The sequence below is a fragment of the Ustilaginoidea virens genome, chromosome 2 (assembly GCF_000687475.1).
Source record: "Ustilaginoidea virens chromosome 2, complete sequence".
In the NCBI taxonomy this organism is placed as follows: Eukaryota; Fungi; Ascomycota; class Sordariomycetes; order Hypocreales; family Clavicipitaceae; genus Ustilaginoidea; species Ustilaginoidea virens.
The window spans coordinates 3,794,760-3,819,764 of record NC_057317.1 but is presented as its reverse complement, the minus strand read 5'-3'; the positions used below and the strand labels follow the sequence as shown (position 1 = coordinate 3,819,764).

At 55.6% G+C, this 25,005-nt stretch overlaps 11 protein-coding genes across 11 annotated transcripts; 5 read left to right on the top strand and 6 right to left on the bottom strand.

Moving 5' to 3' along the window:
- Positions 1-288: 288 nt before the first annotated feature.
- Positions 289-2,619, bottom strand: UV8b_02816 (uncharacterized protein; the record flags this gene model as incomplete). Its single annotated transcript, XM_043140314.1, has 3 exons — positions 289-2,250; positions 2,346-2,433; positions 2,504-2,619. The coding sequence occupies 3 exons, from the start codon at positions 2,617-2,619 to the stop codon at positions 289-291; spliced, it is 2,166 nt and encodes a 721-aa protein (XP_042996248.1).
- A 710-nt stretch (positions 2,620-3,329) lies between these two features.
- Positions 3,330-4,880, top strand: UV8b_02815 (uncharacterized protein; the record flags this gene model as incomplete). Its single annotated transcript, XM_043140313.1, has 1 exon — positions 3,330-4,880. One exon carries the CDS (start codon positions 3,330-3,332, stop codon positions 4,878-4,880), a length of 1,551 nt encoding a protein of 516 aa, XP_042996247.1.
- An 873-nt stretch (positions 4,881-5,753) lies between these two features.
- On the top strand, positions 5,754-6,633 carry UV8b_02814 (uncharacterized protein; the record flags this gene model as incomplete). Its single annotated transcript, XM_043140312.1, has 4 exons — positions 5,754-5,822; positions 5,925-6,042; positions 6,161-6,460; positions 6,548-6,633. 4 exons carry the CDS (start codon positions 5,754-5,756, stop codon positions 6,631-6,633), a joined length of 573 nt encoding a protein of 190 aa, XP_042996246.1.
- Positions 6,634-6,994: 361 nt separating this feature from the next.
- On the top strand, positions 6,995-7,243 carry UV8b_02813 (uncharacterized protein; the record flags this gene model as incomplete). Its single annotated transcript, XM_043140311.1, has 1 exon — positions 6,995-7,243. The coding sequence occupies one exon, from the start codon at positions 6,995-6,997 to the stop codon at positions 7,241-7,243; it is 249 nt and encodes an 82-aa protein (XP_042996245.1).
- A 209-nt stretch (positions 7,244-7,452) lies between these two features.
- UV8b_02812 (uncharacterized protein) lies at positions 7,453-9,144 on the top strand (the record flags this gene model as incomplete). The annotated part of the gene is made up of 2 exons (XM_043140310.1): positions 7,453-7,720; positions 7,865-9,144. The coding sequence occupies 2 exons, from the start codon at positions 7,453-7,455 to the stop codon at positions 9,142-9,144; spliced, it is 1,548 nt and encodes a 515-aa protein (XP_042996244.1).
- A 466-nt stretch (positions 9,145-9,610) lies between these two features.
- On the bottom strand, positions 9,611-11,645 carry UV8b_02811 (uncharacterized protein; the record flags this gene model as incomplete). The annotated part of the gene is made up of 2 exons (XM_043140309.1): positions 9,611-9,689; positions 9,760-11,645. 2 exons carry the CDS (start codon positions 11,643-11,645, stop codon positions 9,611-9,613), a joined length of 1,965 nt encoding a protein of 654 aa, XP_042996243.1.
- Positions 11,646-12,216: 571 nt separating this feature from the next.
- On the bottom strand, positions 12,217-12,949 carry UV8b_02810 (uncharacterized protein; the record flags this gene model as incomplete). Its single annotated transcript, XM_043140308.1, has 2 exons — positions 12,217-12,476; positions 12,817-12,949. The coding sequence occupies 2 exons, from the start codon at positions 12,947-12,949 to the stop codon at positions 12,217-12,219; spliced, it is 393 nt and encodes a 130-aa protein (XP_042996242.1).
- Positions 12,950-13,669: 720 nt separating this feature from the next.
- On the top strand, positions 13,670-14,348 carry UV8b_02809 (uncharacterized protein; the record flags this gene model as incomplete). The annotated part of the gene is made up of 3 exons (XM_043140307.1): positions 13,670-13,672; positions 13,816-14,131; positions 14,224-14,348. The coding sequence occupies 3 exons, from the start codon at positions 13,670-13,672 to the stop codon at positions 14,346-14,348; spliced, it is 444 nt and encodes a 147-aa protein (XP_042996241.1).
- A 443-nt stretch (positions 14,349-14,791) lies between these two features.
- On the bottom strand, positions 14,792-15,509 carry UV8b_02808 (uncharacterized protein; the record flags this gene model as incomplete). The annotated part of the gene is made up of 3 exons (XM_043140306.1): positions 14,792-14,937; positions 15,044-15,146; positions 15,387-15,509. The coding sequence occupies 3 exons, from the start codon at positions 15,507-15,509 to the stop codon at positions 14,792-14,794; spliced, it is 372 nt and encodes a 123-aa protein (XP_042996240.1).
- Positions 15,510-15,912: 403 nt separating this feature from the next.
- On the bottom strand, positions 15,913-18,516 carry UV8b_02807 (uncharacterized protein; the record flags this gene model as incomplete). Its single annotated transcript, XM_043140305.1, has 6 exons — positions 15,913-16,760; positions 16,853-17,060; positions 17,135-17,497; positions 17,574-17,814; positions 17,917-18,119; positions 18,229-18,516. 6 exons carry the CDS (start codon positions 18,514-18,516, stop codon positions 15,913-15,915), a joined length of 2,151 nt encoding a protein of 716 aa, XP_042996239.1.
- Positions 18,517-22,232: 3,716 nt separating this feature from the next.
- Positions 22,233-24,305, bottom strand: UV8b_02806 (uncharacterized protein; the record flags this gene model as incomplete). The annotated part of the gene is made up of 1 exon (XM_043140304.1): positions 22,233-24,305. The coding sequence occupies one exon, from the start codon at positions 24,303-24,305 to the stop codon at positions 22,233-22,235; it is 2,073 nt and encodes a 690-aa protein (XP_042996238.1).
- Between the last annotated feature and the right edge of the window lie 700 nt (positions 24,306-25,005).

Here is a 25,005-nt window from a genome sequence, read left to right as displayed (position 1 = left end):
CTTGCGGCCCCTCCCCCCCTTTTTTTATTTTATTTTTATTTTATTTTTATACTTGCCTCATGTTTCTGGTTTGTATCGTAGCATATTATGTTCATTGTTTCTCTTTGAGCATGTCGGCTTTTTCTTGTCCAAGCTTCCCTCACCTTTCTACCTTCTGGACATGGGGCATCGATACTGCCGGCAGGCGATTATGGGACTAAACTTGTATCCACGGTTTTTATCTAGCCTTGGTTTATATATGAGGTTTATACAGGTTCAATATGATGAATGAGAGAATTCGAATTAGTCTCAAGTTTCTTCGTCTATTTGGTCACCCATCAATTCTCTCAAAGCAACGGTCGCGTAAGCACTGCTTGCCAACTGAAACTTGACGAGCACGGCAATCTTGGTAGGCTCTGCTTCTTCCGCCGCGGCTGGCGGTATCCCGGCCTCGATTACCTCGTCGTTCTCACTGCCGGCCAAACGCACCGACGCGTCAACTCCAGCTCCGTCGTCCACCTTTTGTTTCTTGGCCACGGCTTCCTCGGCGTTGTCGACGCCGTCGACGTCGTTTTTTCGTTTGCTTGCTCCGTCTGGACCCTGCCCTTGACCGTGGATGAGATCCAGGTCGGTAGGGTGCATCTGTTCTGTGTCGTCGGCGTATCTACTGACTTGGACGCTCGGACTGCTCAGGAACTTTTGCATCAGCTTCCTGTACCGTCCGGGCAGGCTGAACTCCCTCCGCAGGCGTCGCATCTGCAAAGGGTCGAGGCCGCCGTTTTCTGGCCGGCCCATGAACTCCTTGTAGAAATCGCCAACCTCGTTGTCCGGGTAGATTACGTCGTAACCAGGCGAGGGAAGGACAACGTCGTGAATAGTGTATTGACCCGAGACGGCTTCTTCCTCTGTAAGAGGGCGGGCTCGAAGAGGGGCGTCTTCATCATCCTCGGCGGGGTTGATGATGTCGTCGCCGTCCTGGTCTTGTTCCCGCTGGGATGCGAGGGGCTGGCTACCTACGTCACAAATGACTAGGTCGCCCTTTACGACGGCTGCGCCGTGCAGGGAGAAGCGGTGGCTGGCGGCATGGTTCCAGACGTAAGACTGGTAGGCATGCAGGTACATGGATCGCAGACCGCGGGTGATGTGAGTGATGGCGCCGGCGAAATCTCGAGACGAGTGTTTGCCCATGCGCGTGAGGTGTCGGAGAAGGCAGGATTCGCCGGCGTACCGTCTGGGAATGATTTTGGCAGCCTTGCCGAGATCCTGCCCCGTTCGGAAGAGCATGCATGCCTGGTGACGGATACACTCGTCCCGCTTGGAAGGCTCTTCGGGGACCTCTCCAGCCTCTGCTTTGGAGGCCATCTCCGGATCGTATTGCAGAAGAGCATGGACGGCTCCCTCGAAATCGTCGCCCAGAATGAGCTTGCCAACTTGGTGGGTTCCCAGGTCGTGGGTGCCGAACCGCTGGTGGCCGAAGTAGTTGATCCAGCCGTGGGCGGCCATGTGGGCCAACGCAGACTCGACGTTGGTCTTCAGCCGCGACAGCCTCTCGGCGGGCGAGCTGGACGGGTCTTGGTCGGACATTTGGCAGTTCTTGAGAGTGATGACGAACTCGTTGCCGAGGAGCTGGCCGAGGTGTATGGCGTCGTCCTGGTACTGGTAGTCTCCTGTCGAGATGCCCCATAGCTTGCCGTTCAGGCCAGCCATTGCCGTCTTGCGCTGATACCGCACGGAGCAACGCTGCACGGTTGAAGCTCTTCGGTCCTTGGTGCCGGCGTAGCCGATGGCTTGGGGCTTCACCCGCAACAGGCGGGCGATTTGGCTGACGGCGTCCATGGTGTCGCGGTTATCCTTGTACAGGGTGAAGTGAAGGTACTGCCCCACGGGTTCGTCGTCGGCCTGGCCGCGGCGGCCCCTGCTCTTCCGCGGGCCCTTTCGAGGCGCGTTAAAGTTGGCCACGATGGCGCCGTCGGGCCGGGTGGTTGTCTCGAGCCGGGAGTTGAAGATGCGGCGGACTTGGCCGTGCAGCTGAGCGCGCTTCGCCTTGTCTTCAAAGGCGTGGGATGTCGCCGTTCGGCCCGGGTCTCCGGTCGGGCCGTTGCCGCTGTTGAAAAGCTCGACCAGGTCCTGGGCGAATCGTTGGCCAGCAAGGCTTTCGAGAAGCGCTACATCCTCGGGGGCGACTTGCACCACACTCGGCTCGGCCCTGGCCTGCTGCTCCTCATCAGGGGGCTTTGGCCCTCTCGATCCCGGCGACTGAGTCACCTGGCGCTGCGCTCATCAGCAAAACAGGCCTTTCCTACAGCGATGACTTGCTGAAACACCAGTCTCTCTCTCTCTCTCTCTCTCTCTCTCTCTTCTCTTACCTTGTTGCTCTCGCCCTGGAGGCCCACTGTGCGCAAATGGGTGACTGATCCGTCCTTGGCAATCTCATTGACCTGAAAATCGGAAAATCTGTACTGAATGCTCAGCGGTCGTCTGGCTGGGGAAACAACTCTCGGCTCGAGGCGCTTAGAAGCTATACCTCACTCTCATGTCACCTGTCCAAGGAGATGCCAGTGGCGTGGTTCGATGAGTAATGCCCAACGACTTGGCGTGGGATGATCCCGCGCGGATGTTGTAATGCTCCTTGTCGATCATTGCAGCGAGGCAGCGCTTCTAGCAAGGCTGCGAGGGAGGTGGGATCCCGCAGTTTCGACAAACGCCTTGTTGTCGTCGTCTTGGTAGAAGTTTGCTAGGCAAAGATCTCTGCGGATAAATCGGACAAAAAAATGGGCAATTGAGAAGGCGGTCAATAGGGGCTCTGCTTGGGCGGGCAGGCGGTGGAGTCGCGGCAGCGGCCCTCAATATTTACCGATGCTGACTAACAATTGTGCATTGTCGTAAGCAAAAGTAATTTCTGACCCGGAACTCGTGATCTGCCAGCAATTGCTCGTCCGCACTTGCCAACTTCAATGGGGATCAATGGTCTGGCTACCGAAGCAGGATAAGTGGGGGCGGGGCTGCGAAAAACGGCAACTGGATCAACCTTGATAAAATCACTCGAGCTTACAGTAGCAATGCTGGCCCTTGATTTTGCGCCGGGATTTTGCCTGCGGGGCTCTGGAAGGCCGTCTTACCCCCAGGGTTTTCAACGGGTTGTGCCTGTTCTTCAAGTGGAAACTGCGTCGCGTTGCATTGTGAGAAATACGCAGCTTACCGAAAATGCTCCGGTGCGGTCAAGTCCTGAAGCGCGGAGCGAGGCCCAAACACTTACAGCTGGACAGGTTACGCCGCGATCACCCCATAGAAAGGGGAAGCGGCCGACGCCAGCAGAGCTCGATTTCCTGCAATAATCCAAGACCCGCGCGATGAGAATCGACCAGGAAGTCGGCCATGCCCCCCGGCCGACGTTGGATGAGAAAGACGCGTCGGATACCGGGTCGAGGGCCCGTCGTCATGCTGGCCCAAAACATGGCGGCATCCTGGCGAGGCTGCGCGACGTAGAGGCTCGCATGGATGCAAGACTCGGAGTTGAATCAGATGCGATAGAACGCAAGCGTGCAGATGAAAAGGCGCCCGTCTCATGGACGGAAGAGCTCACAATGGCGCTTCTCTGGGCCAGCGGGACAATGAACACGTCTTGCTTCGCCACCGGCTTTCTCGGCTGGGGTTTCGGCCTCAGCTTGCAGCAGGCCATCGTCATCACCGTGTTTGCCTCGCTGCTGGGCGGGGGCGTCACCGGCTATTGCGCTACCTTTGGCCCTGCCACCGGGTTGCGCCAGATGAGCGTCAGCAGATATAGCTTCGGGTGGTGGCCCAGCAAGGCCATCGCCCTCTTGAACTGCGCACAGCAGATGGGTTGGGCGGCCGTTTCCTGCATCACGGGCGGACTTGCATTGACAGCAGTCTCCGATGGCCACGTCTCCCTCATCCTGGGCATTGTCATCCTGGCGGTCGGGGCACTGCTCATCTCCTTGGTCGGCCTGAACGCGATACTGGCATACGAACGATACGCCTGGATTATATTCCTCGTCATATTCCTCATCATCTTTGGCGAGACGGGCAGGTACGCCGACAGCACCGCCCCGGCTTCCGTCACTGGCGCCAGCCTCGGCGGCGCGGTCCTCAGCCTGATTGCCGTCGTGTACGGCTCGAGCGCCGCCTGGTGCACCACCGCTAGCGACTACTACGTTCACTACCGAGCCGACGTCGGCAAGGTCAAGGTGTTTCTCATGACCACCTTTGGCATTGCCATCCCCACTTCCGTCAGCATGGTTGCCGGGTGTGTCGCGGCATCGGCCCTGAGCAACCAGCCGGCGTGGCGCGCAACGTACAACAACGACGGGCTTGGCTACCTCATCCAGGACATGCTCCATCCGCGGGGGTTTGCCAAGTTCCTTCTCACGCTGTTGGTTCTCTCCGGCGTCAACACCAACGTCATTAGCATGTATAGCGCGTCCCTTTCCTTCCAGCAACTCGCTCGGCCGCTGGCTCTGGTTCCCCGGTTCGTCTGGACCCTGGCGACATTTGCGAGCATCTTGGCGCTGGCGGTCGGAGGCCGAGAGCAGCTCAACACGTACCTGCAAAACTTCCTCAGCCTCCTGGGGTACTGGTGCACCAGCTACGGCGTGATCCTGTTCGAGGAACACTACGTATTCCGCGGGGGGTCATTCGAAAACTATGACTTGGATGGTTGGAACGACCCGGCGAGGTTGCCGCTAGGCCTCGGAGCGGCAGTGGCGTTCGTTCTAGGCGCGGCATCGTGGTGCATGGGCATGAACCAGACATGGCTGGCGGCGCCCCTGGCCAGAGTCGTGGGCGACAAGGGCGGCGACGTGGCCAACGAGCTGGCATTTGTCGTCACGGCGTTGGGATACGTGCCGGCGAGATACCTAGAGCGGAAGTATATCGGCCGCTGACGTGGTGCTCAGCATCTCCGAGGACGACGGCGATGCTGAAGCGGCGTCTCGGCTTCACCCGCCATCACCCGCCACCGGGTGCATTTTGGGGCAGTACGCAATTCAAGGAACGACTGCCGTGCGATACGAAGGGAGAAGGCAATGCAGTCGAGAGTTTTCCTGTTCTTGTATTCGTGCATCATGCAGAGTGTAGGCGGACCTCCAGAAGCGGTGCATGCCCATCGAGATGTTGTTTGGCTACGAGGCACGGAGTAATAACAGTCAGAAAGTAGCATGACTTGTCACGGGAATCGTAGGGTGTCGCTGAAGAAGGCTTCAGGTACCTCGGTACTCAACAGACCACTCCGTAGTACCTACCTAGTACCTACCTTATGTATCTACCTACCCTAGGCACCTACCTACCTACGGAGTTGAGGTACCCCAGACAACAGGTGGCCTACGGAGTACGGAGTACAGGAGCTATCTTACCTGGTAGACTTGGGCTGCCCGGAGAAGCTGGGCAGCCCCACCCTGAGGCGGCGTAATCGCCGTGTCATTGGCCCCCTCGCACACTCCGACGTGGCTTTGTACTTTGGCAATTCTGCATTTATTACGGATACTTTACTACTATTATTGCTAAAGCCCATTCGCACGAAGAAGCCAACATCGCGTCGCGATAGAAGCTGGCTTAGCGTCGACGCCTTTTCCATCTTCCATCGCCCGCCCGTCCGCCCGTCCGCCCGCCATCATCCCGCATCCACGGCCCGCCTTGGACGGATTGTCGTATCCCTTTACGGACCGAGCTTCTCTTGTCTTATTGATTACAAAGCGCTGTATTTTTTTTCGTTTTGCTTCTTCCTCGCCCCGACGCACTGCTGCGAGCTTCCTTCCAACATGGATGCGCCAGAGCCCGATCAAACCCCCTTCGCGGCCGTCACGGCCCATACGACAAAGTTGCAGCGAGTATGCCGAAACCAAATCCAGACCAGACGCCCCTTTGGCTTCGACCGAGCGCGGGGGAAAGAGCGTTCCCTCCACGAAGCCTGTCGCTAACTCGACGAGTAGAAATACCAAGCCCTCCTCGACCAGTCCACTCCGTTTGTGCTGTATCGCTGGGTTGGGACCGGAGCTTTCCTGCTGCTCTTCTTTGTGCGAGTATTCCTTATTCAAGGATGGTATATCGGTACGAGGGGGATCCGGCGCCGCAAAAGCAACCTTGAAGCCCAAGCCCCAATCCCTTTTTTTTTTTTTTTTTTTTTTTTTTTCCCACTAACTCCTTTGTGTTGTCAAATTTCTGATAGTTGCGTATGCGCTGGGCATCTATCTGCTCAACTTGTTCCTGGCCTTCCTCCAGCCCAAGTTCGACCCCTCAAGCGATGCCCTTGACCAAGAGATGGAGGATGGTTCCGTCGGCTCGCTGCCGACCAAGCAGGACGAGGAGTTCAAGCCCTTCATTCGCCGGCTGCCCGAATTCAAGTTTTGGTACTGGGCCACGAGGGCCGTGACTATATCTTTCGCGTGCACATTTTTCGAGTTTTTCAACATTCCCGTCTTCTGGCCCGTGCTGGTCATGTACTGGATCATCCTCTTCGTTTTGACGAGTAAGCAACTTGGTTGAAAAACACTCACGCTCCGAATCGTCATGTGAGAGACGCAAACCGGACTGAAATCTTTTTTCCTTCTTTTAGTGCGAAAGCAGATACAACATATGATCAAGTACCGCTACGTCCCCTTCACCATGGGCAAGAAGACGTATGCCAAAGATAGCTCCTAAAGCCCCAGGTCGAACATGTACAAGATAAAAGAGAGGAGGAGATGGAGGGGAGCCAACTTCCCCCTGCGCTGAGTGATGAGGTTTCAGCTTGGAGGAGGACATGAGTACCACCGTCTTCTGACCCGGGTATTTGCTGCCAAAAAGAAAACAGGAGGAGGAGGAGGAGGAGGAAAAAGGGAAGGAGAAGAACGGAAACGAAACGACACACTTTTGTAGCCACCGAATGGCGGGTAATCAAGGTATTGGGAGTTGATAGAACTTGGCGTCTCGACGGGTTTCGCCTTGCGACAAGGACAGCAATGGGACGGACTGGGTGCTTGTGCATTATCAGGACCTTGCGAGTGATTGACGTGTTTTAGCCATGCAAACATGGACTCTGTCGGCAGTCATGGATTCCACCATTCCATGGCAAACCACTTGGAACCTGGAGGCTTTTCGGCATCAATTGATGATTTCATCGGCAAGGAGCACGCTGGGAAGCACTGCTGGTGCTGCAAACCTGCTTGCTGTCAGGCAGCCTCAGCCTCAGCCCCAGCCCCAGCCTCAGCCCCAGCCCCAGCCCCAGCCTCAGCCTCAGCCTGCCGACACGCCCAGACCAGATCAAGACTGACGCTGACTGTCAACTTTCTTCGTCATCTGCTCTGCTTCCTTCTATACATCACCCGCATCAACCACGAAGCCAGGCGTGACTGGCTCTTCCTTCTTTTCGCGCGCCCCCATCATTTCGGCCACAATCGAGGAGAGCAGCACCCCCGGCGGACCGTCTGTGCTGCGCCAGGAAATAAAAAAAAAAAGAAAAAAAGGGGGGGGGGCCACAAAATGTCCTCTGGTGCGCGCTCTGGTGAGCGCATGGTGCATCAGGACTTCATCGCGCGCATCCGCTTCTCCAACGCCCTCCCGCCGCCTCCCAACCCCCCCAAGCTTCTCGACATACCCAACACCGGTCTGGCCAGCGGCCAGTACACAACCCCTGGGTTTGCGTCGCGGCTGGCGCGCGAGCAGCCGCTGAACATCGAGGCGGATGCCGAGCTGGGCATGCCCCTCGACCTGGTGGGCATGCCGGGCGTCTTTGACGGCGACGAACGATGTGAGCAAACAAAACACCTCCCGTGTTGCTGCAGCGCAGCAGTGACCGGTTTTTTTTAATTTTTATTCCCCCCCCCCCCCTCCCTCCCTTTGTCGACCTTCGCGGGGTCAAGCTGACACGCGCTCCTCTTGCTCTCCTGGTTAGCCATCCAAGCTCCCGCTCAGGCGCCCGCTGTTCACCCTCACGACCGCCCGCTCCTCCGACCCATTGCCGCGCTCGGCAAGCCCAAGGTCGCCGAGGCCAACGTCTCCTTCCTCCGGAGAACAGAGTACATCTCGTCCATGACGCCGAAGCGGTTCGAGGGCGGCAACCCCAGAGCCCTGCTTGCCAAGGCGCGGAAGCCTGAGCGCGTCGCCCCCGACGCCGCCGCCGACTCTCCCCAGGTCATCAAGCGCAAGATCGAGCGCGGCTTCGACGCCGCCCAGCAGGACCTCAGGGATCCCAAGAGGGTCAGGCACCCTGCCAAGAAGCACCTCAAGGCCGTCGAAGCCATGCCTCTTCTGCCGGACCTGGACGCCTTCCCCGACTCGGGCGCCTACGTCACGGTCAAGTTCCTCACCAACCCCGTCGCCAGCGCAAACGAGTTCGACACGCGCCTCCTCAGCGGCCTCTTCCGCCCCATCGAGCGCACCGAGGCCGAGGAGGCGGCCTTTGAGGCGGCCCTGGAGGCCCACGAGCGGGATCCCCTCAACAACCCCAAGCCGCAGAACCTGATGAACTACGACTTTTACCTCGGCCAGACCGGCGCCGTGGCCGACAACTTCCGCCGCAAGCTCGACGTCGACGACCCCGACCACGGCAGCGAGGACCTCTACACCCACCACCAGGGCGACAGCGGCGGCTACTTCCAGTTCGACAGGGTGCGAGCCTACGAGACGGCCCAGGAGACGGAGCTCGACCACCCCACCAAGTACGACGACGAACTCATTCTCGCATACCACGACGAGGACATGTACCCCAAGCAGAGGGCCATGTACTACTACCCCGTCATGCAAAAGTCGACCATCCGGCCCCAGCGGACCAAGAACATTGCCCGCACCATAGGCATTCCCGAGCAGGAGGAGCAAATCGTCGACCAGCTGGACATTACGGTGGACGACCCCACGGAGGAGATGCTCGACGCCATGAAAAGGTACAAAAAGGAACCCCTCGGCTGGGAGCAGGAAGCCGAGGAAGAGGAGCTGTTGCAGGAGCAAGACGCTGATGGGGATCAAGCGGAGCCTGCGTCTCCCTCGGAGGAGAGGGATGCCGAGGGAGAAGAAGAAGAAGAAGAGGAGGAAGAAGAAGAAGAGGAGGAGGAGGAGGCAGAAGCGGATCATGTGGGGGAGGAAGAAGAGGCTGTTGATGATGATGATGATGATGGTGATGATGACGATGACGATGACGATGGCGGCAACGGCGACGATGGCGACGACGACGAATAAAAGTCTGGGTTACCGGGCGGGAAACAAAGAGGCGAGTCTCGGCTCCTGAATGCTTGCGCTTGGCTGACCGGCCGGGACAGGTCGTTTGGTGAATCGTCGGGTGGATTCTGATTTTCATCTTTTTTTTTCCACACCAAGGCGCAGCTTTTCTTTTTCGTGTCACTAAAAAGCATGCATGACTGACTGACCGACCAGTTGGGTCGCGATTTTATTTCAGCCAACGCCATTTTGTCAGCCCGAGACATGTAGAACCAAAGAGTAGAAGACGGCAATAATAAAAAAAAAAAAAAAAAAAAAGTAAGAAGAAAAAAAAGAGGATAAAAAAAAAGACCCGCTCGCCTGCTATGCAAAATGGCTAAATAGTCACATCTTTCACATCCATCAATCCGCAGCCATCATCCTGCATCGTCAATATCCCTTCCTTTTTTTTTTTTTTTTTTTCTCAACGGGTTTCCCCCAAGTCTGGTCACACAGCAAGCCTTGACCCTGCACTTGCGGGATCAAAGCCAATATCGGCCCGTCGGTCGTCAATGACGCGCGCATATCTGCAGCTGCGGTTAGCTGGGGAAGCTCGGGGACAGGAGCCCCAACGCCGGGCGAGCAGAGTATACTCACTCAAGCAACAACCGAAAGAACCAGGCCTCCATGTCCTCTTTGCGCAGAGCTCTCCCTGCCCAGTCCCGACTCTCTGCTGCCATTGTCTCGGCATCTGCTGCGCCCAGGTCCGACCTGCTGAAGAAATGCAGCGCCTCGAGCCAGTCGTCGCCCTGCAGGCTCAGCGGCACATAGTGAGCCCACGGCTTGACCCATTCGTTGTGCCATTCGCGAAAGAGGGCAAACTTGAACGTCTGGCTCATGCTCTGCAGGAAGGCCAGGAAGCGGCCGGAGAAAGCGTTGCCGTCCATGTCGAGCAGGTACTTGTGCTTCCAGGCATCGGCTTGGCCCGCGCGGTCTGTGACGTTGAAAAAGGCCTGCTGGGCCTTGCAGTCCCCGGGGTCGCACTGCCCGACATGGGAGAAGGACACGTCGACCAGGGTGTCGAGTTGGGCGCGAGGGACTGTCACGACACCCCAGCCGGGCTTGGCATCGCGGCCTTGGTTTGTCATGGTCATGGTCATGGTCATGATCTTGGCTTGGCCACCTGCGTTGATCTTCTTGACGAGCTGCTGGCGGTGCTGGCGTCGCCATCCGCCATGCCGGCTGAAGCCGCCCGTCGTGGACCCCCGCCAGTACAGCTTGCTCTCTTTCTCGCTCCACGAGACATCCTCTTCCTTCCTGTACTTGACCTTGTCGTACCAATACCACGGGGAAGGATAGACAATGTCGTTGTAGGAAGACACCTTGGACTGGGAAAAGACCGGGAACAAGTCGTGCACGACCTTGTACACGTTGGGTCGGTCGAAGAAGCCGTGGGCTGAGCCGAGCGAGGGCGTGAGACAGATGTCGCTCATTGCCGTCACGTTATACACGAAGCCCAGCTCGCCCATGCCGTACTGGCTCAGGTCGTCCCATCGCTCATCCTCTTCCAGGATCCTAGCCGGGCTGCTGGGGGGGCAGGACATCCTGGAATGGGTCCACGTCGCTTGTCGCCCGAACGAGTTGAATCTCGTGCGCTTGACCTGCTCAAAGACCATCTTGCGGCTGAGCTCGGGCGAGGCGCTGGAGAAGTCGTTTATGGGTTTCTTGGTGGCATTGGAAGCGGGCATGTTGACGTGCTTGGCCTTGTGCACCAGTCTCGTCAGGTCGTCGTGCGGCACCATGACTCTGGGCTCGTCGTGGATGTTGAAGGCCAAGTCCATGTCGGGAAGGTGTGGGAGGAACTTGCGCAGCATGCCGTAGGTGGCGTTGCGCTGCCATTCGGTGCCGCCCTCCATGTGGGAGACGTCCCGGTCGCGGATGGCGATTCCAATCAGCGAGTTGTCGTAGCCCAAGGCTTCCCTCGCCCTCAACCTGATGGTGCTGGGTTTCAGGCCCCAGAAGGGAGTCATCAAGGCGTGGACCGTGTCAAACTCGTCGACGAGCACCACCTTGTTGTCCTTGGCGAACTGGAACCACTTGTCAAAATGCGGGGGCGGCGGTATGCCGTATCGTCGGCGATACTCGTGCACAGCATCCTTCAGGCTGCCGGATTGCCGCTGCGTCATCTCGGCCAACTGTCGTTTTGCGCCCGCAATGAGGTACCGAACCGGATGCTGCTCGGGATCGGGCACTGCCACGGGCTTGGGGCCGCCCGCCACTGCTGGCGCGTCTTCCCAAGCTGACGTTTCCTTGCCGTCATCATACGCCGTCTCGGCCTCGGCCGTCGTTCCTGCGATGGCTGTGGTGGGCTGCTGCTCGTGACGTGGGGGAGCCGCGTGCTTCGGGGTCCGCTGGCCTGATGACGGTCTTGCATTCTGCTTCAAAACGAGCTGTATCTCGTGGCGGGATGTCCTGAGTGCCGAGTATAGGCAGATTGCGAAGAAGAAAAAGGTTGCAATCACCGACAGTGGACGCCGCGGCATCATGTTCCGACAGGTCGTTTGTCTGGACTGGTTGGCCCAGCAGCATTCAAGGAGAGGCAGATGCAAACGGAGGGCAGGCCTCCTGCGGAATCGGGGTCGTGCCAGAAAAATTCCAGTATTGGCTGGCATGCAGAGGGCTTGGCAGGGTCAAGCAGACCCAAGCTGATCAGGCTGATTGATGATGGGATGATGGTTGGTTATTCGCTTTGTGCTTGTTTTGTCTTCGACTATCTCCCGCCCGTGGCGCTGGTTTCCCCGGCAACAAGTGGCTGGCCGGGGGAGCAGGGGTGGCACAAGATTGCATCTCTCTTAACGACGAACTACGCAGTGTTATGCCTAGGTGCATGCATACATGCCCATACTCCGTACTGCATTGCTGAGCAAGTCCGGTGCATTCTCATTCTCCAATAAGGATTGGATTCTTAAGCTCCTGGCATGGCAGGGTCATGTCCGGTATTCATTAGAATTGCGCGACTATCTCAATAGCTGCCTCAGGGTATCGGCCATATTGTCAACATGAAATCCCCAAAACGCCACATATGCCCCAATTTTTGTTCTTCATCCATCCAGTCTAGTAGAAGAAGCCGATAATCTTGCCAGCGACGTGCTTGCGGCGGGCCTCCTCGTGGTCCATGATACCGGCAGAGGTGGTGAGGATAACGTAGCCAAACTGACGAGCGGGCAGCAGCTTGACAACCCACTTCTCAAGATCAGCGAGGCGGACATTGTATCGCGGAGAGATGACACCAGTCTTGTTAAGACGGCCGTTCAGCTGAACGACAATCTTGCCAGAGCGGTGGTCATCAACCTCCTCAAACTCGCCAATGTAACCTACTCAACAGATAAAAAGTTGAAGAGTCAGCAATGTTGCGACGAGAACTGGATATAACGACTCGAATGGAAAGAGAACAAGTTCATCCCGCAGCCCAATCCGAGACCGCCGCGCAAGGTATAATATATCGACAATTTATAGGGGCTGAGCCGTGGAGAGATGGCTGTCGCCCTAGTTATCATGCCGAATGACGGGCGACCTTGATATTTGAAAGAAAAATTGGGAGAAGGGGGAGAAAGAGGAGGGGGGGGGGGGGGGGGGGGGGCCGGGGCGGTGGCATTGGTAGCGTGTTCAAGTTCACCATCCCAGCCGTCGACGTGCTGTCTTTCAAAAACGTACCGTGGCGCTGCATGACCTGGAGGAACTTGACAATGACCTTGGAGCTGGGTCGGATCAAGACCTGACGCTTGCCAGCCTTCTCGGCATTGTTGATGGAGTTGAGGGCGTCGTGAAGAACCGAAGTGCGAACCATATTGGCGGTATTGTCCGAATGGAGATTCTCAAGTCAAAAGGGAAATGAGGTATCTGCCGGGCGAGGAGCGATGTTAGCCTCCCGTGGTCGTGAGCAAGAAGAGTGCCCTCCAGAGATCGACAAGAGGGTTCTGCCGCTCGTTTCCGAAGAGGAGAAGCGTATCGAGAATGTCTGACAGCTGAGTTTTTGAACGTCTTTGGCAGCATCGGCAAGAGAGCACCGAGTTTGACAAAGCCTTCACCCGCACCGGAATTCAGGATTGCTCTCCTCCGCCACGACAAGAGACATCATCCTCCGGATCGTGATCGCTGCCGGTTACATTTCAAAGATTTTACATACCTCAGTGATTGCTTCGTCGACCCTGGAGATTGAAGCGGGAGATTGTCGTGACACGTCTAAGCGACAAAAAGAGCTGAAAAAAAAAAAAAAGGGCAAATCCACAGATTCGGCGCCGTCTGCGCTGTGGGTGGGGCCGTCGAAATTCGTGTGCCCTATGGTCCGTGCATGCAGGTGATGGCCAGGTGGTGGGGGGGTAAAGGGATTGCCCTAAGCCATCCCCACACCGGGCCACACCAAAGATTTCGGCAAATCTTCGTTAGGAACTGGTCCCTCTCCGAGTCAACCATCTCCAGACGTAATTTTTTGTCGCTTGCTTGCTTTTCTTTTCCCAACCAACTACCTGAAATCTTCGAGGATCGCCCGACGATATAAAATTCCAAGATGGTCAGTATTGTTGTTTTCTTCGGGTCTCCTGCGCACCTATGTATATTCTGAATATGAGGACCTGCCACCTCGTCTCTCGCCAGAGTTGGCTCACAGGCGAAAAATAAAATAAAAAGCAGGACTAACATGGTCGCCAATCGCAGTCGGACGTAGAAGAGAATAACGCACCCGAAGTTTCCGAGGAGGTTGAGGTCTCGGCCGATGCCCCCAAGGGTCAGATGTCCGTTCTAGACGCCCTCAAGGGTGTCCTGAAACTGGCCCTCATGCACGACGGTCTCGCCCGTGGTCTCCGTGAGACTTCCAAGGCTCTCGACCGCCGCCAGGCTCACATGTGTGTCCTCAACGAGTCTTGCGAGGAGGACTCCTACAAGAAGCTCGTGGCCGCCCTCTGCAAGGAGCACAAGATTCCCCTGATCAAGGTCCAGGATGGCAAGCAGCTCGGCGAGTGGGCCGGCCTTTGTACGTTAACCGGGCGGAATTCACACCCGACAGCAACTTTTCCTTTGCCAAGGTGCCGTCTGCGAATAATACTAATGCTTTGCTGCTTGTAGGCGTCCTCGACCGTGAGGGCAACGCCCGCAAGGTCGTCAACTGCTCCTGCGTCGTTGTTAAGGACTGGGGTGAGGAGTCGCAGGAACGCTCCATCCTTTTGAACTATTTCCAGACTTCTCAATAAATGACTGAAAGCTCATGAACGGCGTTGACTCGAAGGTATAGAGGTGCGGACTTGGGATTTTGTTTTGAGACCGCTGGAAACGACTTTTGCGGGTTGTACTCTAAATCACTTCAGGCTGGGTTCTGGATGGGTCTGGGGCCCTTGGGCAAGACACGGGCCTATTGCATGAGGAATTCAGTGAAAAGGAAAAAAAAGAAGAAAAAATAAAAGGAAAAAGGAAACAAAAGGTTCGGCTCCACGATATGTACCGAGGCAATTGACCATTTCCCGTGAGTGACTCTATTGTTGGACCGCGAAAGAAGACGAATCCATGGAATCTAGAAATCACGGCTGCATGACTACTTGTCGCTCTGACTTACTTCCGCCCTTCGATCTACGCGACGAGATGCGAAAACGTCAGCAACGGAACCGGCCGCCAAGAAACACACACAAGAAAAAAGATCTCAACCGACCATGATGATGTGATAGCCGAACTCGGTCTTTGCTTCCCCCAGTTTCGGACTACTTGTTGTGCTGGGTTCCAGGGTGAATGCAACCTCTTCGAATCTGGGATCCAGACTGCCTTTGCTCTTCCACCCCAGCGCGCCGCCTGCAAGACGAGAGAAAAAAAAACAAAGACGCATTAGCGCAAGTGATGCCCTCCAAGCCCTGCAGAGGGAGGAGAGGGGAACAAGGGCGCGGCCCCTTTGCCAAACCTTGTCGTGCCTTGTCTTCGGAGTAATTGCGCGCCACCTCGTCAAACTTCAGCCCGTCCTTGATCTTTGCCAGAGCCTCTTCCTTTTTGGCATGTTTCCCGCACTTTCTCCCGCGCTGCTGTCAGAACGAGGGTCTCGGGGCATGAGTTTTGCGACTGTGTGCGAAAGGGGGCGGGTGCCCAAAGCTGGCCAAATCGGTGCGAGCAGTTGGGACATTTACGATGACAGCACCGCGACCCCTTTTGCTCAGGTATCCCAGCAAAGGGATGACCACGGGTGATGATGGATGAGGCAGGTAAAAGGTGGGCCCACGTCGGAACAGTTCCCTGGCTGCTTAACTCACAAGTATGTGGCGGACGTTGATGGCCTGGGCTCCCTTGACCTTGCTGCTGCCAGAGTCCTTGTCCGTACCGCCCTTGGCTTTGGCGATGGGTTTCTCGGCGGCCTTTTTGTCGTTCTTGCCCATTTTTGCGGTGAAATGCGGTTGCAGATTGGCAGGGACCTGATTTAACTGGGAGACCGAGGGGGGTGGGGTGAAATGACGAGTGTTGTCAGGTTAACCATTGATGGGTTGCCATGGTTTTCATCAGTCCCGGCGACGAATTTACCACTGTGGGCCCCCGGCGCCAGCGTCAACCATTAGTAGAACTAAACTGTATATATGAAAAATTAAAAAAAAAAAAAAATACACAGTTGGACCGCCAGCCACGTGTAGATAGATACTGGCTAGAGGATGGGTGTTGCAAACGAATACAAACAACATCACCAAGTAAAGCATGGAGACAACGACACAAGCAGGAAAGGAATAGACGTGAAGGAGGCAAACTTTGGACTACCGATTCACCGAAAATAGCCCCTAGAATTTTCCGTCATTCCTGCCCGTCCAATGCAAAGCGGTCGGTGAATTTGAACGTAGCAAGGCCCTTTTTAAAGTCTCGCACGAGATCACCTGGGTTCTTCTGCGCGTATATCCCCGAGCCTTTGTGGGCGCCAGCAGCCTGAATCACGTTGGCGGCATTTCCTAGGAAGCCCAGAGGCTTTCCCCAGTTGTAACCATCTCTCACAATTTGAGCAGGGCGACCAGGTGGGTAGAGAGTAGACTTTTTCCCGTTGATGAGCTTCTCTGCTCCGTCGGTGACAACGATGCCGTCGAATGCAACGGCGTCGGCAGCAGAGTACGTCTGGTCGATGCCCTCGGCAAGAGTTTCGCCGACAGTAACGACGGTGACGTTGCTGGATTTAAACTCATTTTTGAGTGACTCCGCTTGGGCCAGAGAGCTGCTTGAATGGGTCGAGGTCAAGACGCCAACGACCAGTGTGGCAATTGTCGGTAACTCCTCACCAAAGATGGAAAGGCCATCGGTTTTGTTGTCGTGGTAGTACGCAGTGTCGGCAGCGGGGGCTTCCAGACCCAGAGCTCTGCCAACGCGCACGGCAATGTCGTGGCTTATCTTGTTGAGTTGCGTGAGCACATTCTGCTGTACGGCCTTGCTGAGATGGCTAGTCTCGAATTGGATGGCGTTGATAAGGAACTGCTGCTCAATGGGCTTGATGGAGTTGTAGAACAGTCGAGGCTGACTCCAATGGTCAGCAAAGGTCTTGCTGCGGCGTCTCCCAAGCGCCCCAGTGACTGGACGTCCGGGAGCCGTGAAAAATCCTTTGCCGGTGGTCTGGTTGGCTTGCTTTGGGAAACCCTTGTTCAAGCTGTTGGGAGAGTCTGGCGCGCTGTTGTTAGTCGCGGGGTTTTAGGCGGGTGGTTGTTCTCGGCAAATAATGCGTCGCGCACGCTTCAGGAAAGGAAGGACCTACAGGGAGCAGTGTTCTTGTGGATGAAATTCTGGCCTGCGCCGTCACGGTTGTTGTTGTGGATAGGAACGACGGGCCTGTTGATGGGGAGCTGTTCAAAGTTGGGACCACCGTGTCGGTTCAGCTGGGTATCAAGGTAAGAAAAAATGCGGCCTTGCAATAAGGGATCCTCAGTGAAGTCAATTCCTCGGACAATGTGGCCAGGTTGAAACTGCGGCGCAGCGGTTAGAGTCTTTCAGAACGCACTCTAGAGGCTTGCTTCGATGGAAGCATTCAGTCACGTACCATGACCTGCTCAGTCTCGGCAAAGAAGTTGGTGGGATTGGCGTCTAGTCTCATTACGCCGAGGGGAAACAGAGGAGCGTACTCCTGGGGAATAATCTTGGTAGGATCGAGGACGTCAAAGCCGAATGCGAGAGCTTGGTCCTCGTTGATGATCTGAACGTTGAGTTCCCACTCGGGATAGTTGCCAGACTCGATGGCATCGTACAGGTCCTGTCGATGGAAATCGGCATTCTTGCCAGCAATGTGCTGAGCTTCGTCCCAAACCAAACTCGCCTTGCCCTGTTTCGTTTTCCAATGCCACTTGACCAGTTTGGATTCTCCATTGTGGTTCACCATTCGGTAGGTGTGTACACCAAAGCCATCCTGCATGTCTCATGTCAGCTTACATAACCAACGCGGTTTTCTTACCAGCCGGCGTGAAAAGAGTGCTTTTACGCACCATGTGACGGAAACTTCGAGGAATCCCATAACCAGCCATGGCCCAGAACAACGTGTGCAGCGTCGATGTCTCCTGTGAGAAAAAGTCCCATGCAGAGTCGTGGGCCGTCGCTGCTTGAGGGATTTCGTTGTCGGACCGTGGTTTCACAGAGTGGATGAGATCAGGGAACTGGATGGCATCTTGAATGAAGAAAACGGGGATGTTGTTTCCCACAATGTCAAAGTTTCCCTCGTCTGTGTAACTTTTATTTTTTTTTTTTTGTCCACATAATTTTCTCCAGTCAGTTCTTGTTGCAACAAGGAGGGTAGGATGCGAGCCTGCAAAGCCTCTCTCGGCAACTTACAGTCTGGTGGCGAATCCGTGAACATCCCGTGCCGTATCGGCGCTTCCACGGGAGCCGGCAACGGTAGAGAAGCGAACAAAGACTGGCGTCTTCTTACCCTTTGCGCCCAGGAAAGAAGCCGCAGTCACGTTGCTATAGTCGCCGTAGCTAGTGAAGGTGCCATGCGCACCGGCCCCGCGGGCATGAACAGCCCGTTCGGGAACCTAACCGCGTTGAGGGACGAGGTTAGCGAGCAAGCCTTGCCGTCGATTTTCGCCTTTTTTTTTTTTAAATGCACACGGTCTGATTGTTTTGATTAGCGTCATGACTTACTCGCTCGTGGTCAAAATGAGTGATCTTTTGCCGGAAGATGAAGTCCTCGAGGAGCGTGGGACCTCGCTCTCCAGCCTTCAAGCTGTTCTGATCCTCAATCGGGCCGCCGACATCGGACGTCAGGTATCCGTGACTGTCATCAACTTCATAAGGCTCTAGGTGAGCCCGTGACGAGTCTGCTTGGCCCTCGGCTCTTGATGCTAGCCGTCCTGGGTCTGCAAGAGGACATTGAGCAATAGCAAACCCAGCGATGGCCAGTGCCATCAGGGCACACGAAGCTTGCACCATAGTGATAAACCAGATGGAGCGGGATTGAGCAACTTGTCTCAGGCGTGCGACATGATTTTCTCGACGAGCAGCTGAGGCCGAAAGGCTGTCTCGGGGGGGAAAAACACTGACGGCCAGGCTCTATATATACAAAGTAGCAGCCGGCAAGGAGCCAGGCTCCTGTAGGAAGATGGATGTCTCCCACACCTGCGGCTAACAGCTGCTCACAGCTGATTACAGCTGCTCACAGCAACGCTGTTCTCTTCTGCTCCAGTACCGTTTGCTCCATACTGTGCTCCGTATGCGGGCGGCAGCAAGCCTCCATACCTCAGGTAGACGGGGCGGGCGTTCCTAGGTATGTGTGTAGCTGGACTGGAGCACACCAGTGATGGATGACCTGGCCAGAGTTGCCAGCCCAAGGTGAGTTGAGGTGAATTGACTTGTGCGCCTCGGTGCCTGTAACCGACTCTCGAGTTTTGACGAGTGTTTTGCTGGTGGCGCCGAGTACGTAGCGGTAGAATGGGCGAGATGGATCCTGCCCGGAAAGAGAGGTCCAGGCTGTGAAACCGAGGCATCCCAAGGTCAACAACTGCTTCGTTTCAGGACCGACAATGGGTTGAGAGTCCAGAGTCCAGACTGCGGAGGTGACAAGGCTTGATGTGATGGAGAGCAAGGACCCTGGGCATTCTGGCCACGACACTACATAAAGTCTGGTCGCATGTGACAGCAATGACTGATGAGAGTTGCGGTTGACCGCTGGGAGCAAGCCAGCCTGGTGGTACAGCCAAGTCTTGGCATTTCAAGACATTCTGTCGACTTATTGCAGGCGAGGGGCCAATGAAAACCACGATGATGTCATCATTTGAAAAGGCGGTCCTGCGATTTGCGAGAATCTGCTGGGGGATAAAATATCTACGGAGTATTCTTTTCCTTTCCGACCTTACCTTAGGAGGTAGCTTATGTTTCGTTGTTTTCCCCCCCCAAAACTGCATCAAGTGACCGAAGGCCCTGGTGTCGCACGTACTCGGCCCATAACTCAGGTTAGGAGGTACCAGGTAGGTACGGAGAGGAGAGGACCTAGCGCTGCTGGCAATCAAAGTAAACCAGGATAGGATGGACGCTTGAGACAAGGGGAACCATATATGCTTATCAATTAACAACTTGATCCTCAGTGTGCCAGCTTGGCCCTCTGGTACCGTCGCAGCTCCAACGCACCCGATGCAGAAATGAAAGACGGGGCTGGCGAAGCTCAATGATCCACTCAATGATTAGAACACGAAAACAGGCTGCCGCTGGCAGTTTGTGGCGCTGCTGTCAGCGCATTATTTTGTCCGTTGGCCAGATTGCTTCTTTCCTGTCTGGTAAGCACTGGTCAGGAATGATCTCTGCGTAGTTCCTTCCCTTGAGGGCGTAATTCCATGAGATAGAGTGACGCGTCACATACTCCGTACATACCTACCTAGAGTCAGCCTTTTTATTGGCCAAAGCTCTATTTGATGTAGGCACCTAAGGTTTCCATGGGTTTCTACCAGGTACCTCGGTATGTAGCATACTGCGTAGAGCAATATATACGGCGGCGCTATTCGCCTCTGCCTGGTAGAATCAAACACTTTTTATGCACCTTTGGCATGCGTATCCCGGGATGATGGGATCCATCCGCGCCGTATCCCTAGTTCCCTGTACGGAGTACCTCCAAAGGTCGAAGCAAAAAAGCCTAAATAAATACTTCCCGTCCTTCTTTTTCTCTCCCCCCGGGCCCCTCGCCCCCTCTCCCCCTCCACCCCCGGCTTCTCACAATACTCCGGACTCCGGAGTCTGCAGGGTCTAGATGACCCCATGCCAAGCAACTCGAGTTGTGGGTGGATTGGACGAGGCTTCAAAAGTTCGGGGTAGGACAAACTGCCGCCCCCCGCCCCTGGCTCCCCCCCCAAAGTTCAAACCTAAGGAGATGCTTATTTGACATGAACAAGGGACGTGGCAAATTGTGCGGACCGCATCGAGGGGGGCAGCAAGACAAATGAGATGAGCAGTAACATGCATGCCAACATGGTTGATCAGAGGGTTGTTGCCTTAATCAGCAAAAGCCGCATTACGCTTGCCTGCCACACCCGCCAGTCCAGTCCACCCACCCACCATTGGCGTGGACTCGGGAGTCAGCCCATGTGGCCCCAGCCCCGCCTAACCAAGACATTTGATGGCACCGAGTTGCGCGCCCCCAAGAGCAGTGGCCATGCTATTACCATTAGCAAGGTCTGGTACCTTCGGTCAATGCATGACGTGCCTACCAGGTACCTTAGGTAGGTACTCTGGAAGAAATCAGGCGAGCCGTCCCTGAGACGGGGCCCAGAACCCCGAGATTCAGCAGCAGGGAGTGTGGGTTCTTGGATCATACTATCAGGGAGCGAATCAAATAAAATATGGCATTTTTTTTTTCATTTCTTCTTTTTTTTTTTATTTTTTTTATTTACGTGAACCATTTCCTGCTAGGGAATGGACCTTTTACAGCAAAGGAACTGCAGTAGCAGACTGGTAAGCTACATGTAGATACCTAGGTACATGTAGGTACCTAAGGTCTGGTACCTTGGAGCCGGGGCATTGCGCCCCCACCCCACCTCACCAGATTGACACCACCAAATTTCCCTGGCTGACCGCGTACAGCGGGTCTGGTAGTCCGTACTGGGGCACGTACTGCCTGCCTGGTCTTTGCTTGCAAGACTCATCAGGACTCAGGAGGAAGGCATTGACTACAGTATGTGCATTCCCATGTTCGAGTCCCTGACTCTTGGGCAACCAAACTCACGGCTTATGACTGCAAGTGCTCAATCTGACTTTGTCCGCTTCATGCCCATAGCAGACATGACAAGAGCGTCAAGTAGCTTGCTTGGTTCAAGCCCTCACCGCTCACTATTATCCCCCTTACCCCCCCCCCCCCCCCCCGTAGCACAAGGCGTGACGACGACGTTCCGGGCGTAAACATTGACCGAGTAGGGATTCAGCCATCTGTACGGAGTAGACAAGCCAGTATGTCAAAGACATCAATGCTTTTTGAGCAAGAGTCGCGTAACGGTATTCTTCTTTCAGTTTACTGATGGCAAAGCGTGCGCACATATCTGGAAAGCCCCACAATTTCCGTCTTTTTTTTCTTTTCTTTTCTTTTCTTTTCTTTTCTTTTCTTTTTCTTTTTTGGCTTGCCTCCATTTTGCCAGGGACGTGAATTGAGCGCCCAATATGACTTCCCGCCAGCAAAGGGGCTGGGCTGCTTCTCAGCCCCCAAGGTCACACAGAGCGGCGTTAGACTGGCCCTGGTCCGGCTTCGTATCGGAAAAGAACGGAATATAATTGCCATCCTCGAGTCCCGCTCGTGGCTTGGAAAATGATGGCGCTTAGTCTGTTTGTTTGTTTATTCATTTGTACGCGGTACTTCGCACTCCGTAGACTCCCCTATCTTTGATTCGACACCGAAACCAAAAAAGAACAGGCAAGGCAAAGAAAAAAAAAAAAAAAGGGAAGGGAGGAAAGAAGAAAAGGAAGCGGGAAAAATAAGGAAAACGACACAAACCAGTAAAAGTACAGGATATACAGTAGACAATTTCAGAAGGCACAGACAGTAAATCCAAGCTCATCTCACACGCAACCGCGCTTTGCTCCCAAATAGAATGGCAAAAAAAAAAAAAAAAAACAGATGAATGAAAGAACAGGGAAATTGCAAGTGATGCGAATGCCGTCGTCGCGTTTTCTTATCCAAGATAAACGTCCACCTCATCTCTCGCATGGGCGTTCCACGCCTTCTGCAGGATATGCCCAATCCCTCTCCTATACGCCACGCCGGAAATTCGCTCAATCCACAAGACGTTGACGAAATGGACTACGCCATCCTCATCCATGTTCTCCGCGAACCTGTCCATCGGGTAGACGTACGACCCCTTGCGCTCCATCGCACTGGAGATGGCAATAAACTCCAGCTTTTCGCCGCCGTCATAGTTGGACGATTGGATGCCCAGCCAGCCGTCATGAGCTCTGAACTCGCCGATCCACCGGTTCGACCTGCCCCAGATGTTGCCCACGGCAATGGGGGGGTTGGCTTTGTCCTTGGGGACCATGGAGATGGCGTAATCGACGTCAAAGTACCCTGCCGTCGTTTTGAAGAAGAGCAACGGACCGGGCATTGTGAGCTCGGTTGCACGCGACTCGTATGCCCCATTTACGGGGGCACCTCGGACAGGTACCGGATACTTGAACCAGGTGTCGTCGTCGCTGTCGTGCCTGAAATGAGCTCCGGACTTGGACCAGCCCGGGGGCATCGCGAGGCTCGACGCTCGGCGTGAACGAAACTCGCGCCACTCGAGTCCGTTGTTCTTGATGGGCATGCTGTTGGCCCGGTCAGAGAGACTCCAGGTGCACGTGGCCTTGATCCTGAATGGGTGGGTAGGTTGAAACCGTTTGGATTCCTGACCGCGGCTGGCAGGCTGCGCCTCCTCCACGTAGTCAGCAGCCGCTCTCCACAAGGTAAGGTCGACGGGGATTCCATCGAACCACCACCCCATCCACGACCACGAAGGGAGAAACGGCGGTCGCGAGAGCGCTCGCCTTCGGACAGTCGCCTGGGGCCTCCACAGCAGGGCGGCGTCAATGAACATGAGCGGCAGGCCATAGGCAAACCCTCCTGGAAAAACGCGGGACAAGACGTTGGTTATGCCGGCAAAGGCCCTGAGCGTGTCGTCTACCGTCGTCACCCGTCTCGCGCTGTAGTCCATGACCAGACGGGCATATTCGTCCAAGTCGGGCCACGGAGCGTGCTGAAACGCCAGTGCAGCCTCTGCCAGACGACGTGTGCAAGCTGGCTTTTTCCCCCGAAGCATCTTCACCACGCTCGTGGTACTGCACTGCCACACGTCGCAATGACATTGCCACGTCAATGTGTCCTCGAAGAAGAATACCCCGCGGCGCGAATAGGTCAGCTCCTGGAGAGTCCAACCTCTCGTCATCCACGTGGACGACAGGAGCTGGTCGGCGTGATCCGTGCTTGCTTGCTTCGGGGTGCGAGCGGGCCGGCGCGGGTCCAGCGGAAGGATACCCGTATGAGCATCTCCATACGCGGCAACAATGGTCAAGGAGGCATTGGCAAAGACAAATGCCACGTTGTCGACGTGCTCCGCCTTGTCTTGCTCATCATCTTGAAGGATGCAAAGCCTATCCACCCACATGTGTCGTATGCCGAGTTTTTTAGATAGCCACATGGCGTCGAGGATAGTCTGCGGGACATGCTTGTCCGGCAGACTCAGCTGATACGCATCGATGTTTGTCGTCAAGAGCTGCGCATGATCTTGGGGACCGCCCTGTCGGGGATTTGACGAGCCCCAGACGTAGCTGAGGGCGGTGTAGCCGTCGGTGGGCTTTGCGCGAACCAAGAGGCGGTCAACACAGTCGATGAGACGGAGTGGGCGCCATGTCGCGGCATCGGGCCCGTCGCCACTGGTGCAGTGAAGGCCATGCTCAGCGGTGCAGGTGTCGAGCCATTCTCGAATACGCGGCAAGGGAGACTGTTTGGCAGCTGAAGAGGAGGCTGATGCGCGCCGCTGCACGGCGGCCGATGTCTCCTTGCGAGCCTGGATAAAGGTGCCGCGAAGTCTCTCGGTGATGCTGAGGCGTTTGCTCTGCACCGAAGCATCGCGGTTTCTCGCCCGATCGCGGTCGCGGTCGCGGTCACGGTCACGATCTCTATCCTGCTCTCTGGGGCGGTCCCGCTGTCGTTCTCTAACTGGCGGAGGAGAGGGACTAGGACTAGGAGAAGGAGACGCCGACTCGGACATGGCTGGTGACCAGGCGAAGCGCGTGCGCTCGCGATGCGGTCATGACAAAGCGTGGACGAGAGTGTAGCTTCCTATTGTCCAAGGCGGCGATGCATCTCTTAGTGTTGCCGGGGATATCGGTGGATTCGTGTAATTGTCGGGAATGTTCGGCTAGGATGTGGCACATGTAACCGAGGGAACAGTAGCCCCTTAGGGCTACCCCTGTGCCCACTATAAATAGCTGGTGCAGCAAGTATTGACTAGTCAATGCTGGTCAACCTTCTTCAATATAGCGTTTTCTCTGCAAGCTTCCTGAGATGGTAGCAATTGCGTAAATAACACAACAAACCTCGTTATTTTATCCTTCTATTAGGTGCCCCAGCATTATATATCGTTTGTGTTGATAGGAACTCGGTATACCTAGTTGTACGTAGGGTTGCGCGCGTGGTATCCGGTACCGTGTGGTTACTAAGTAAAGGTATTCTGTTACTTTGCTAATGACTGTATATATCTCTATCTAAAAGGAAGGAAAAGGAGGAATTACATGATGTGGCCTTTTATGCGCGTGCCGCAGTCACGTGCAGCGGTGCGGCTCGGCGGCCCGCCCGTGCGCCCTATTAGGGCGCAGGGAAAAGCGGGGCCACATCGTGCGCAACGGTCGCAATGCCCAATTGAGGGGGGCAATTGCGACGGCGATTCCGACATTAGTAAAATTATCGCT